This window comes from Ambystoma mexicanum, chromosome 1p (assembly GCF_040938575.1).
Source record: "Ambystoma mexicanum isolate Mex_15411 chromosome 1p, UKY_AmexF1_1, whole genome shotgun sequence".
NCBI classification, from domain to species: Eukaryota; Metazoa; Chordata; class Amphibia; order Caudata; family Ambystomatidae; genus Ambystoma; species Ambystoma mexicanum.
Genome location: NC_090921.1, coordinates 682,860,691 through 682,874,908, shown reverse-complemented (window position 1 = coordinate 682,874,908; position 14,218 = coordinate 682,860,691). Strand labels below are relative to the sequence as shown.

The following is a 14,218-nucleotide window of genomic DNA, read 5'->3' as shown; positions in this document are numbered from 1 at the left end:
GAATGTTCAAAGTGTCCCTATCTTGCACATGTTCAGCAAGCCCAACCCCTTTCCTAAGAGAAAATAAAGAGGTTACCACACAAGAGGCCCAGGGTGCAGAGGCCTACGGGGAAATCTCCAGAGTTCCCTATTGGCCAGTCCACCCTGACAACAGGAATTTAGGCAGAGTATGCAAGGTAGAAGAACCCAGCGAAGTAGCGATGGACATATTACACTAGCAACATGGTTTAAGAAGTAACATTACCAATATCTGATGGATAACATGACCGGTAGCATGCGCTATGGGTCTGTAGTGCCGTCTTGGAGTTCTTTCACAATGTTGACCTTTATAAACCACTAGACCTTTAAACATTATTAATTTGGGCTATTAAGTGTAGCTTGCGAGTTGCGACACCTATAAACCTAAACTATCGCATTAGAGTAAGGTTATGGAGAAATGGCAAATGTGGAGGGACACACCGCTTGTGGGCGTTGTCTGGGTATTTGCCCACCCATGGCCATGCTAATCCCTATGACCATTCCCACCCAGCTCCTAAAACTCCCCGCCCAAAACACCTCCTCATGGGGACTCTTTGAGCGCACTTTAAGCAAGCGTTAACATCAATCTTTGCATTGGACGTGCCTGCCAGTGTTCTTTCAAACTAGTCTTGAGAGTTAATTACTTAATTGGAGTTTTAAACCCACAGCCACGTAAGCACTTCACTGAAGTCCCGTTAAAAAACAAGCATTGGCAAAGCCAGCAGTTCTGGCTTGTGTTTAAGTATTAGGCATTTACCAGGCACTGCTAGTAGATCCCCAGGTATACCCACCATTTTGCATCTGCTACCATCAATGGCCAGTTAATACTATTATGGCTGTGCCTGTCAAGTACCTTTCCCATGCCTACACAAAAGCCCAAACTGTTGGCATTGCCAATGCTTGTTTTCTATTTGCAGGCCACAATCACTTCTCACTGGGCTGCAAAATCGAAGCTAGGAAAAGGGAGCCCAGTATGCGCGGCCCCCAGCAGGTCCTTCCTTTTTTCTCTTACCATACCAAAGGAAAGTGAAACAGAAATGGGGACGGTTAGCAGATTAAAATTTAGGAAGGGCAGTGAGAACTACTGTTAGAAGAAACACTAAGATGAGTAACCATCAAAAAGGCTTTTGGCACGCTGGCCTTGGCCCAGCATCAAAACCCGAGCGGCTTGTTCTTGTACTGATTTCTTTCTTTTTAGCAGCTTGACACATCTCAAGCTTCCTTCCGGGAAGCCACTGATCCATAGGTATGTAACGGTGGACCCAGATTACAGGTCATCGCCTCGGGATCCAACAGTCAAACTCCGCAAATAAGACAGAGGGTCAATAACAACTCACTGTCGCTCAAAATGAGAGCATGGGATCCACCACTAGCTACAAACACAAGAAGCTGTCCAAAGGAGAAGCCACCCGAATCATGAGGCACGGGAGAAATCCTTTACCAGCACCTTGGATTATGGTAAGTAGAGGAAAGGTGTAAAGGAATTGCCCCATCTGATGTAGGCGTGAGATTTCCTGTATGGAGTGACATTGCCTAACTGGAAGCAAGCTGATCTGCACTGGGACGTCCCCGCCTCCTAAAGAATCGAGAAGCCGCCAAGCATGTCAGATCCCGCCCGTGGGTGACAAATTAAGTGTTTTCAGCACCGTCTGATGAATTGCTGAAAATATCATATGATGCCGAAGCACCCATGTTAACATGTCCGCTCTTAGGGAGCACAAATTATGTACATTAGTGCCGCTAGTTTACTCAGAGAAAGAATTGCAATAGTGTTGTCCATCCAAATGGGGTCCATCTTCAACTGAAAATACCCTCCAATTTCAGAATGTCTACATGAAGAAGCTAGTGTTGGGGTACTATTGATCATGGACACACCCCAGTGCCCAAGGACCAGGCTCCAGTGGTACTTTATAGTCCATGACTAGGCCTACTTGAAGATCTGGTGGCAGACGAGAGTTATCCTGCGAGAGATTTTCCGTGTACTGAGAAGCTGTCCTTGATCATTTATAGCACACCATAAAACCCAAGTGACTCAAAATAGAACATGGTAGCCCATGTATTATCTGTTAGATATCACATGCCAGCCTAAAAATTATATTTTTATACAGCGGCATACGCCAGATTCCACTTTTCGAAAAGCTCTCAGAATAGATATTATTGCCCAACTAAATGGCATTGTTTGACAATGAATCCTTCTCGGGCTGAAGCGGGTCCATGCAGACCATCACACAAGGAATTACAGAATTTAAACAACCACGAAGTATTCAACAGCCAGATTAACAAATTAACTCAAGACATAACAAGTACCAGAGAACAATATTAAATACGGCTGGTCTAGCATTGAGGAAGACCTGGATCTGCATATCAATTTCTGCACAGCAAAGGAAGAAAGCACTGGAAGTTTTAGGCTTAGAGGACACAGGAAAGTTAGTGTGCAGGGACTACTCATTGGCACAAGCAAGATGCCTACAAGGAAGCTTGCAGATCTGAGGGTCTAGCTTCAAGAATAATGCAGGAAACTGCATTGCTAAACATGTGTATCCTTCAGCCCAGGCTTGCTAGTGAGCGTGATGAGGTGTATAATTCAACACTGCAAGCAGTCGCTTCTACGGTCATGCATATCTGGTGAAATAGTCACTATCTGTGTAACACTTACAAGTAGCGTTCAGCCTACGGTGTGCCCAATTGTGGCAGTAAGGGAATGGAAACACAGGGGGTGGAGGCCAGGAAGCTTCCTGTTGGTGTTACCACAGATAATGCTCTACCTCTCCTTAGCACACAGTGTTGGGCGTCCTCTCCCTGATTCATTCAAGAATAATCTACGTAACAGCATTTATGTAGGTATGCCAGACCACCTCACAGAGCTCAGACTCAAAGGAGGGAATTAGTATTCCCGCGTCTGCAGGATCAGGAAACTAGTTTTCCTGAGTTCGCAGCCCCGGAACACTAATGGCTGATGAAACATTTTCAAGCGGCATTTCTTTTGCCGTTTGAAAAGGTTTTGTCGCGGTATGCATTGTTTCTAGGAACACTAGAACGCACATACTGCTTCATTTAGCACGGAGCAACAGGGCGCCATTTTGCTCCGTGCTAATGAAACTGGCCACCTTGGAAAAGGGCGAAGGGACTATGTGTGATACTTTCTCTCGTTCTATGGTCGTCAGGAAAAAAAAGAAAAAAGAAAGTGTACCCGGCGCGGGATTCACGCAAGTGCGTCAATGGGATTACACTGTGGTATGGCTCAGAAATGAGCCAATCCACGTTCAGTGTTTCCTGTGGACGCGGCATGCTGCGTACTTATGATTTGTAAGACCCAACTCTCTACTTATTGCCATAGACCTATTGTTCATTCAGACATTGCTGCCGAGCCGATTGCCCATCGACTCCTGCCATTCTCTGTTGTCTCCAACAGGGGTGGAGTGTTAGTTTTGTAATTAGTTGTGCACATGTTTTGTTTTCTTAAATGTCCTATCATAGCGCTTTGATTGGACATTGTTTTATTTTGGAATGATGCTGTTTGGGTTGCTACTGTTACCTGCTCACATCCACTTCTGCAGAGAGTGTAGCCAGCCTGCAGCAGGCTACCTTAAGAGGCGAAGGAGGTATACCATTCGGGTTGTGCCTTGTTCACCTCAACAATTGGGAAAGCTACTGGTTTAGTATTAATGTGAGGCTGAGTATGTTATTTTAGCCCCCACTCATCCCTGTACTGTCGTAGAACAGCAGTAATTTCCTCACACCAGCAGCACCTAATTTGGGTCAAATGAAGAAGTAGCGATGAGAACTGAGGTGTCCTGGTTTCAAAGCTAGAAACTCAACATCTAGTCCCTAATTCTTCGATTGCTGCAAGGAAGAACTGGAAAGCTTCAAGAACTTGGGGCCAATGAAACATTTTCCAAGTTTTACGGAAAAAATGTTGACCAATTAACACAACATTAGACATGTTAAAAATGTGCCATGTCATTAAACCTCTAGTTTTAATGAAATCCTAGCTCAAAGGAGTGAAGACATTAGCACTGGCAGAAGGGCACGGAATCAGAAATGGAGCACGTTTTGTTGTCCTCAATGTTCAAGCTTCGAGAACTACTTTGGAGAGGAGTTGTGGATGGGGGGACAAGAGTTTGTTAGGGGAAGGGGGGAGGTAAATGTGCCAAGTAAGTCAAAGCGTCAGTGAAATGGGTCAGTAAAAGTCGTTTCAGGTCGTTCTTCGCTGGTACCCTTCCAAAAAGAGGGACCGGATCTCATTGAAGGTGAGATTTGTTTGTACTTGTACGGCACATTCATGGGAGGACAATGTGAGCAGTTAATTGATGAAGTCTTCAATATCAGGCACTGTGGATAACTTCAAAGACTCAGTGCCGCCTCAGTAACCTGCATCACGCCTGTAAATGTACAGATCTCCTTTGGTTTAGTCAGGTGTATACTTTACTGGTTGTCTCCAAAGAAACCACACATGTCAATCATGGATTTTCTTCCTTCGGAGCAAGGCTGATCCTCTCTGAAATGCTCTTCAACTTTTGTGTCCTATAGCAAAATCCCATCGTGGTGTGTCCTGCATGATTTTGCATCTCTTGGGGGCATCACTATTAAACATTTTCTGCTGTTCAGTTTATTTAATCTGAAATGCTGCACTTAAGCACTGCTAATCCGACTTTCTGACAACACCAAACCCCAGACAAAGGCTTGATCTCTTCACCAAATTCCAGGTATCAGAGCTTATGAATCACAGGTGGTGTTGGGTCAGCTGCATTGCTTGTACTCTTGGGAGACAGGATGTGCATGACCAGCAAGTTCAAGGGGAGTTTTCAGGAGGCCCCATAGCGATCACATATGAACTCTGTTGCTATGCTACCGCAGCAGCATGGTTCTGCGTGATGTCTGTCACCAACCTCCATGTTTTCAGACACAATCGCTACAATGATCCAGCCAACCACCATTCGTAGTCTATTCTACAAATCGATTTGCAGATGTGATGTAATCTGAAGTCTAGATGATAATTTGTCAAATTGTCAAATTTGTCATTCATGCCTTGTCATTATGGGCAGGTGCGCTTCCGCAATGCTAGCCTGAGGGCCCCCCAGAATGGTTTGTAGATGCATGCAAAATCTCTTTGAATAACTGTTGCTGAGCCTTGAGGGGCAATTTAGTCAATTCTTTGCGTCACTCAATGTGACTCAATGTTTTTCACTTGGCCACACAGCGAGAATGTAACGATTACCAGTCTGTCCAGATCAGTTCTGCTTTCGAGCATTCATTCGTTTACCAAAGTTGAATACCGTCATCTCAGCTACTTCTGCTGTCAAGAAAATACCTATATATTTAATCTTTTTGCTGCAACGCCTGAAGGTCTAGGCATAAAACAGATCTTTTTGCCATGAGGCGAATAACAAGAGTTCCGCTGACGTTGATTGATTTAGCTTACATGCTGAAGTTTCAGAGATTGCCTCCCTGTTATCCATCAGAGAAGCCAGACTCATCGGGGTGTCCTTTAAGACTAGTATGAGGTTGTCTGTAAAAAGACGCTGTTTTGGATCAGCCCCACCACAAGCTATTTGCTTGATATGTCTTCATTTCTCAGAAGACAACCCAAGGGCTCCATCGTAGCTATGAACAGTAATGGAGATATCGCGCTTCCTTGCCGGGGTTCTTTGGGGTGGTAGAAATTACTTTGAAATCTTGATATGGTAGAGCACGTTGACTATAGAACCAGAGAAGAGCGGGACGATCCCCCTCGGGTCGCTTTGGCCAAAGCTCACCCTATCCAGGGTCACAGATAGGTCGGGACACTCGTCCCACACTTTCCCAGCATCGTGAGCCCACCACAACGCAGTTATCAGCTTTTTGTTTCTTTTCCAGAGTTATGACGCGTTCTCACATATTGTCCTTACCATGCAGTATGCTCACAAATCAAGGTTGGTTTTCCTCTATTTGACCCAGGACATCTTTCCCCAATTGCTCCTCAGGAACCTTTGCCTGAAGTTTGAAATCTGCATTTCCGCAGAATAAAAACTGTTGTGCAAAGCCAAACGCATAATCAGGCAGAATTGGTACTTCATCCGGATGAAGTTCTCTGCGGGTCAATGTAGAGGCTCTGCCCATCTCCACAGTGCAGACATTTGCATATGTTAACACACTACACACCTCCATTAAACAGAAACGGGGTGATTTATGGAGGACAGCGAGCAGGAAATGACTTAACGCATTGTTGGGTCGCGTGAAATGAAAGGGGAAAATCTACACTGCACGTGAAATTAAACAGATGTTTCCTTCCATGACGTCAGGGGTGGGGGGGGCGGAGATCACAGCACAGCCCCCAGTCTCTTGTTGTTGGTGTGAGCATTAAAGGAGCCCAGGAATGCAGCCAAATGCAAATTAATAATGCATGTTGATTTACAATTCCCGCAGTGGGTCGGCTATATTTCACTTTGAGTACAACTGTGTTAAAGGCACGTCATAAAGTTGAAGGCAACATATCCTACAGCAGAGCAGTCTTGTAGCTTAGCAAGACTAGGCTCAGGCGCCACAAATTTACAGCAGCAAATGGTTTCCAGATCAAGGCTTAGGAAGCTTTTTGCAGAGACGAACCAGCACTTCCAAGTGAGCTGAAGGAGCAGCCAACACTACTGAGGCACAGATCTTCAGATCCCAGAGATCCTGCAGAAGGATGGGAAAGACCACTGGGGGGGATTCTGATAAATGTAAAGAACGTTTGTAAACCAATGTGATACAAAACATTGGTATGAGTAGATTCTCTATATTGGTGGTGAGCGCAAGCGGCCCACCTAGTCTATGGTTCAACAGGAAAACCTTCCTAAAGAAGCCATTTCTGGGCTTTTTGTCAAGGTTTCCTATCTACTCTGAAAGCTATAATACACTCCACGTCACCTCTAGAGTTGGGCTGCAGTGTGCTGGCACCACGTGTTTCTTCTGCCCGGCTGCCATTCAGTAGTTTTGCACATGCAATTGGTTTGTGAATCTCCCACTGCATGGGCAGGCTTTGTGGGCGCTTTCCTAGGACTCCCCAGAAACTCCACAACCCACCAATCATGGTCCCATTTTTGAATTCTCTGTGCCCAGATCTGCAGTTTCCACCCTGGGGTCGTGCCCCCACCCATTCCACATTTCCCAGGCCTGTGTCCTCTCCCTTCCTTTACTCAGTTCAGCCACATGTCTCCCATTCGCACCAATGAGGCCACACAGCAGTGTTCGCTGAAGCAGATGTTGCTGTGATGCAATTTCACAGTATTGTCCCATGTTCTGTTGGACGCATCTCATGAACGAAATTCCTAAAATAAAAATCTAGAGGACCGTGACAGAAACTGCACGACATGTACACTCTCAATGGGGGTGCTGACCGAGCAGTATAGCTCCATCCTGAAGGAAAGGCTGGCGATGAGGGAAACATTATTTAAACATCCAGAGCATATTAATAATTCATACATGACCAGATGAGTAATATATGTTTTATATCTTGTAAGATATTATATATATATACATATGTAAGAAATCTTTTTGGGCATGATTTTGGGTGAATATTGGGAAGTGGCTTCCATAGCACGTGTTCAGAAATACAAATTGATTTTGAGTGTTTCTTGTACATGCACACACACACACAAGTCCCGACAGGTGATCAAACCGAGAGGATAGCTCGGGGGCAACATGCTCGCCTTGGAGGTTCGATCCCGGGTCCGCTCTTAGAAATCTCTGGGTATTAAGCGCGTTATAAATAACCGATCATGTCATTTCAAGTATGTGTTATTCTAGTCCGAATAGTCAATTCCAGTATTTATTTCAACAGTCAGATTGTCAAAATGTGTAAAAGTGACTGATGAACCCTACCTATTTTTCAGTAGAATCATTTATCGTGACTGGTTGTATTTGCATTTGTATACAATTGTCTGAATTTGTTATTTTCTTTGTATGTTTTTTCAGGTGTCAGACAGGAATCTGGGCTAAAAGAAGCTACAAAGAGCGTCCACTTCACCTTCCTCATTGGCTGCGTCTTCGTGGCTTTCGTCTTGGGTGCTTTCCTATCTGGGCTGTTCGTTTCTTGTTACTGCAATCATATGTTTCATAAAAACAGCCACGGCAACAAAGATCCCGAGTCCAGCATCCAACGCCCACTGTCCTTGAGGAGTCTAGCCAAGATGAATGGCCTGCTGGATGGCCAGTCCAAGGACGGCATGGTGGACACGTCTTCGCCAAAGCTCTACACCACATTGCTGCCCAGTGAGAAGGAGCAATCCAACGGAATCACCAAGGAGGGTGTCAAGCCACACCCTGAATTGTCTGGCCTGCCTACCCCTGAGTCAACGCCTGAACTTCCCATGAAAAACATGAAGGCTATCCGCAACCAATGGGAAAGGAACCAAAACTGCAACAATGCCAAGGAGAGTCAGGTGAAGAGCCCCATGTTCCACAGCCCGGTGTCAAGCTCTCCGGCCTTCCAGTTCTCCAACCCCATGGCGCTTCCAAGCAGTTACGGGTGTGAGTCTTCCTTGACCAGTTACTCGGATGAAAAGAAGATCTCAAATTCGGAACGAGTAATGGTCCGACACTCTCAGCTATATCATCCCATGGGAGTGGAGGTGACAACCCTTGATGAACTTCTAAAGCACCTCCATGAAACCAATGGTTCTCCCAGGAAAATGGTGAGCAGTGTGCCAATGACACCACAGACTATAAGCCCCCACTCTCACATGTCCTTTGCCAACCGAGTTCAGCCTAAGATCCCAGACACTGAGAGCGCTCCTTACTACAGCGCCTCGACCTTACCACGGGATAGCTTACCCCGAAGGCTGGACATCCCCCCTGATGTGTCGCCCCAGGCTTGTATGGAAATGCAGTCCAGGCACCCCTCACAGAGACACTCTCTGTCCTCCACACAGAAACTCATGAACATCGGTCCTGGGGGGGGCATACTCTCGAGGCATCACAGTATGAGCCAAGGTGGCAGACAGCACCCATCCGCCATGCTGCTGCAGCGCATGCACTCGACGGGCACGCCAATACCCATGGAGCCACACAGTGTCTTCTTGTCCAGGCAGCACAGCTATCCTGAGCAAGGTCCCCTTTCGAGGAATGCGGTCAAGAGAACGGCGTCTCTGAAACCAGATGTTCCGCCAAAGCCAATGTTCATGCCCTCATCTCCTGTGAAGACTGGGAACCAATTCCACTATTAGAGCACTTCATTTCAGGATTCCGGTGGAGAAATGTTGCTTTTTTCTTTTGCATTGCCAGCCATGAACACCCCTCAAAGTGGTCTGCCTGAGTGCAGCACTCGGGTCCCCGGAGTAGGGCAGGGGAGTGCATTGTTTGGCAGCGCAACCTATATCTACCTTGAGATGTTGGCTGTTTGTTGGTTGACTGGACATGATGTCCCGTCGGATACTCCTCAGTGATTGCTTTGTTGCTACACGTCTGCATTTGTGGCTCATCAAGATGGTATTGGGCAGATTGTGTCCCATTGGCTTATTGTCTTGAAAAGCAGAGCCTTAGAGTACACAGAAGTGGATAGAACCTCTAAAGCCTGCACTTCCTTGCCCATGGCCGCGAACAACCTAATAGGATCATGTAAGATGGAGGAAAGGCCTGGAAATTCAATAGGCCACACATTGCAACGCGACTAACATGAGAGCCATCGCTGATCACCTCTATGAGTTTATCAATTTTACTGAAACTTTTTTAAAATTTAAACAACTTGGTCGTAAAGGACATCTCTGTGACAGTGGGAGGGTCCATCCCAGGTTCATCAGTTCATGGTGTCTTCATGCCCTGAGGGGATTCCTCCTTGATTGCCTATCTTTGGTTTGTTGTGTTTGTAGATGTTGTAAAAAGGGGACAGATCAGAAGTCTTTCAGTGCTCAGAAATACAACATGCCATGGGTTGCCCGCTGTCGGACACGTTGTCTTGGGAAGCAGTAGCAAACTTGAACCGTGCGGACACTAGTACAGGAATGTGATGGCGTAAAGGACACCTTGAACCTTGTGGATTCTATATTTACACCATGTATATATGTGTATATGCACATGTATGTGTATACATACACATCGATCGCAATGTAACTCCATATAAAAGGAGGAGATATATCCTACTGTGTAGGGCGAAAAAAGTAAAAATAGTACGGAAAACATGGACATTTTAATAGGAAGATATGCTGTAGGATGATGCCAGCCTGAGAATACTTGCATCCTAAACAATTTTAGAAAAAACACAACTCCTACCGTACAAAAGAGACCAATCCAGCGTGGGGCAGTACTGACCTATATTTTCCTTTCTTCCCAGCCTGTTGTCCCATACTAGATCCATAGACGTGGTTTCTTGGGTGGGGATTCCAACCATGTGGCCCAGTGAGAAGGAGCCATCCATTGGAATCACCAAGGAAGGTGTAAAGCCATGTGACCACTACAGGATGCTACAAGAGATGAGAGGCACCTCAGTAACCAGTCACCTACCAAATGTTATATTTGGGCCACCCAGACAAGCATGTGATCAGAGCTGTGGTTATCCCAGAAACCCAGTGATCCAAATATGGCCTCCCTTATACCACACCACTCCCCAGTCCCACACCCAACTAGATATGACATCACTGACACACCCATCCTGATACAGACACACTCGCAACCAGATGTGGGGGTGACCCAGGAACACAAGCAGCATGATCTAGGGTCACCCAGACTAACAAGCAATCGCATATGGAATCACCCATCACCCCCATTTGTGGGCCATTTAGACACGCACCTAGATGAGGCTCATCCAAAACCACGCGGAAACGGATTTAGAGCCACAATGACATGTGGCCAACAAGAGTCAGTGGTCACCCAAAACACGTCGCCAGATTTTTTGGGACTCTCGGGTGACTTTTTTTCTGCAGCACATTTGTGCAAAAACCATGTTAACAAGGTATAGGGTTTCCTCAATATGCATTGAGCCAGGAATGGGGGACCCCAAATTAACTGAATCAGCTATGTGGGCCATCCAGGCATGCACACCAATCCAGACATAGGGCTCACTAGACGCATCTAGTGGGATATTGGCGTCACACAGATGCATGTAACCAGATTTTATGTAATCCACACATACACCGACTCAGACACCCATCAAGTCCATTATTGCTCCACCTAGACCCAAACTGAAGCAGTTAGCTACTGGAGGAGATTTTGGCTAGCAGGACACAACTTAACCACGGACCGCGATTGTAGAAAATGGAGAACGAAAGGTGCCTGGTCACAGTTTCAAACTAAATTAACCAAATCACTGGCTTGTGTATGTGTGTGCCTTATTTACAAGTGTTCTTGCGATCAAGCATTGTAGTGGCTTAACTGGCCGTGGACGTTTGTTGTGAGGAGGTTTGTCAATGGACGAAGAAGCGTTATGGAAAAATATAACTCTAGAATGTTGAAATGTCTCCTTTTCTCCGAATGCTGCTATGTTGGGTGGGGAAGTAGGAGTTGGGGGAACACCTTTCTGTGTTTAATGTATGAGGGAAAGATCATGCGTCTAGCAGCAGTGTCAACATTTAAGAAGCCCCTCCGCAAATGTGGGTATTTCGAATGTCAGGTTTTGGCTGTATATTTTAGATTTTCCACAATATTTGAAGTACTTTTGCCACTGTATGCGAAAGCAGCCTGCTGGTTAAAATAGAACACCAAAAATACAACTACCCACAACTTCACTGAACTGGGTAAAGGGAGGGACCGATCTGATTCTGACCATATCTAGTGTTCCACAACCCTGTGCACTTGGGAAAGGCTCTCACCAAATACAGACCATTCTGTATTGGGGAAAGTAAGTACATATTGGGGAAAGTAAGTACAAGTCAGAAGAAATTGTGCCCACTGTACCGCAAGGTCATTTGTATTTTATGTAGCTTGTATAGATCTTGACGTCGTAGTGCTTTACAGAGAAGTCCAAACCTCTATCATAATTTCCATGGGCGTAATTTTAGGAGGATGGGGCAAGGGTGTTTGTCCCCCCCAACTTTCATGGCACACCATTTTGTCCACATTCATTTGGCTGGGGCACCTTTTCTTCAGATGTCACCCCCCCCACCCCCCAACATTTTCAGCAAAGTTACTCCACTGATAATTTCACATGCCAGAAAGAGAATGAATTAGTTAGACAGAAGAGTTTCAAACGAGATGGGGGCGAGAAGTGGGCAGAAGAAAGGGCCACTGGGAACGGAGGGCATGAGGTGCAGAATAAAAAGAGATTAAGGAAGACAAATGGGAAGGTGCCAAACCGTGAAGACACTTCAGAACTGGAGGAAGAATGTAAAAGGGAAGACGAGATTCAAAGGACAACCAACGCAGAGAAAGTAAAGCAGCAGAGATGGAATCCCGTGGGGGCAAGACTACATAAGGTGCAAACTGAGGAGCGATGGATGGAACGAAGTGGGGCAAGTTGACAAGCGGGAACGCCAAGATGAAGGGAAGAGCAATGAAAAGGATGGGATAACACTAGAGAAGAAATAAGGAGCATAGCGGCCTTTAAGGTGAGAAAGTGCAAAGACTTGCGGATGTTAAAAAGAGCAAAGCATCAAAATATGCGAGGAGAAAGAAAGAGTCTAATAAAAAATTACACACAAATTACGAGCAGACAAAGGGATGGGAATATTAGACAGGGATAAAGAAGGAGGAGGAGGGAAAGGGTGGGCGAATAGTGGCAGGAAGCACGATGAGAACCTCTGTTTTAGAGGGATTGAGGTGTAGATGGTGGTTAGACATCCAGGTCTGAATAGCAAGCAAGCACTAAGGGAAGAGTGCAAAGAGTCAGAAAGAGAAGATGAGGAGAAAAAGATTTGAGAATCTCTGTATATAAGTGATAAGAAAAACCAAAAGAAGAGATGATGGTAGTAAGGGGAATCGTGTAAAGCAAAAAAAAAAGGAAATGACCCAGGACAGAACCTTGGGGAACACCGTAGAAACTGGGATAAGTGGAAGGAGCATTACAGCCCAGGAAATAAATTGGGGCAACTAGAAAGGTATGGTTGGAATCATTCGAGAACCGAACCACGGAAACCGAGCGGGTGCAGAGAAGACAAGAGAATAGTATGGTCGACCGTAACAAAGTCGGCCGACGAGTCAAGAAGAACAAGAAGGGAGGAATCGTTGGACTAATGCGCAAACAGAAGAGAATCAGACAGCCAGAAGGGCAGTCTCACTAGAATGAGAGGGACGAAAGCCAGATTGAAAAGAAGGAAGAAGAGATTGAGTGTTTGCAAAAGAGGACACCCTGGGAATAAACAATACGTTCCAGACGTAGGGATAGGGACGGAAGAAGAGAGGGGGTGAAAATGAGAAGGGGAGGGGGGGGATCAAGAGAAGGCATTTTCAGGATGGGGCCATGCGAAATACATGACCCCAGTGCATTGCACTGCAAATGCTCCATCTATAAAACCTCACCGGGAAAGGGCTTGCTCAGCTGGATATTCTGTAATTACATTTAAATACATTGAGCAGAACTTCTCCTTTCTGGCGCTTCGAGCAGTGCATTGATTATGCTGAAGAAAGTGCTTCCATTGAGGCCCATTTTTCATTGCAATGTATTAGGCTACCAGTGACTAATGTTAATAGGCATTTATAAGGCGTCCATAACCTCTCCAGTGGTCTTACTGTGCCGAGGCTTGTCTGGATAGTGGTGTGTTCCGCCATGGCCGAGGTAAACACGCCTATGGTCTGTGAAGGAAACAAAAAGGGGGACATTGAGAGGATAAGAGAAGTGGGAGTTGAGCACAGAGGATTAAACTATTGGAGAGGTGCATGGGGGTGAATGGGTCAAGAGCTTTTCCAGGCACAACAAACCCACTGTATCCAAATACACTGCACAAAAGACCCAAAATAGAAACATTATACCTCATAGTACGACAAATCCCAAAAAGTGCAAGTCAATGGAACTTACTGGAGAAAGGTCAACACCGGAAATACTGTATCCCAAATGTACTATGAAGAGCCTCGTTGGACCTTATGTGCTCACTGTTCCTCAATACACTGTACTCACTATTCCCCAATGCACTGAACTGATGAACAGTCTATAGTAGCAATACATTACCCGCAGTAACCCAATGCAATTCTTTGGGGGAAAAGGTTTAACTGGAATGCAGTATACCTATGCCCTGCACTGTGGAAAGGGGTACCCTCAATGTAATGTATGAGAGCACTGCACTATAGAAAGAGGTATATCGGGACCAGGTTACCCCAA

At 45.7% G+C, this 14,218-nt stretch overlaps 1 protein-coding gene across 7 annotated transcripts in view; it reads left to right on the top strand.

Moving 5' to 3' along the window:
- SEMA6C (semaphorin 6C) overlaps positions 1-11,278 on the top strand; it is a 471,162-nt gene extending 459,884 nt beyond the window's left edge. For all 7 annotated transcript variants that reach the window (XM_069649822.1, XM_069649813.1, XM_069649807.1 and 4 more), the window contains one exon: positions 7,951-11,278. In XM_069649822.1, coding sequence (XP_069505923.1) covers positions 7,951-9,200 — 1,250 coding nt within the window. In that variant the 3' untranslated portion in view covers positions 9,201-11,278. The remainder of the gene's footprint in view (positions 1-7,950) is intronic.
- Positions 11,279-14,218: the final 2,940 nt, after the last annotated feature.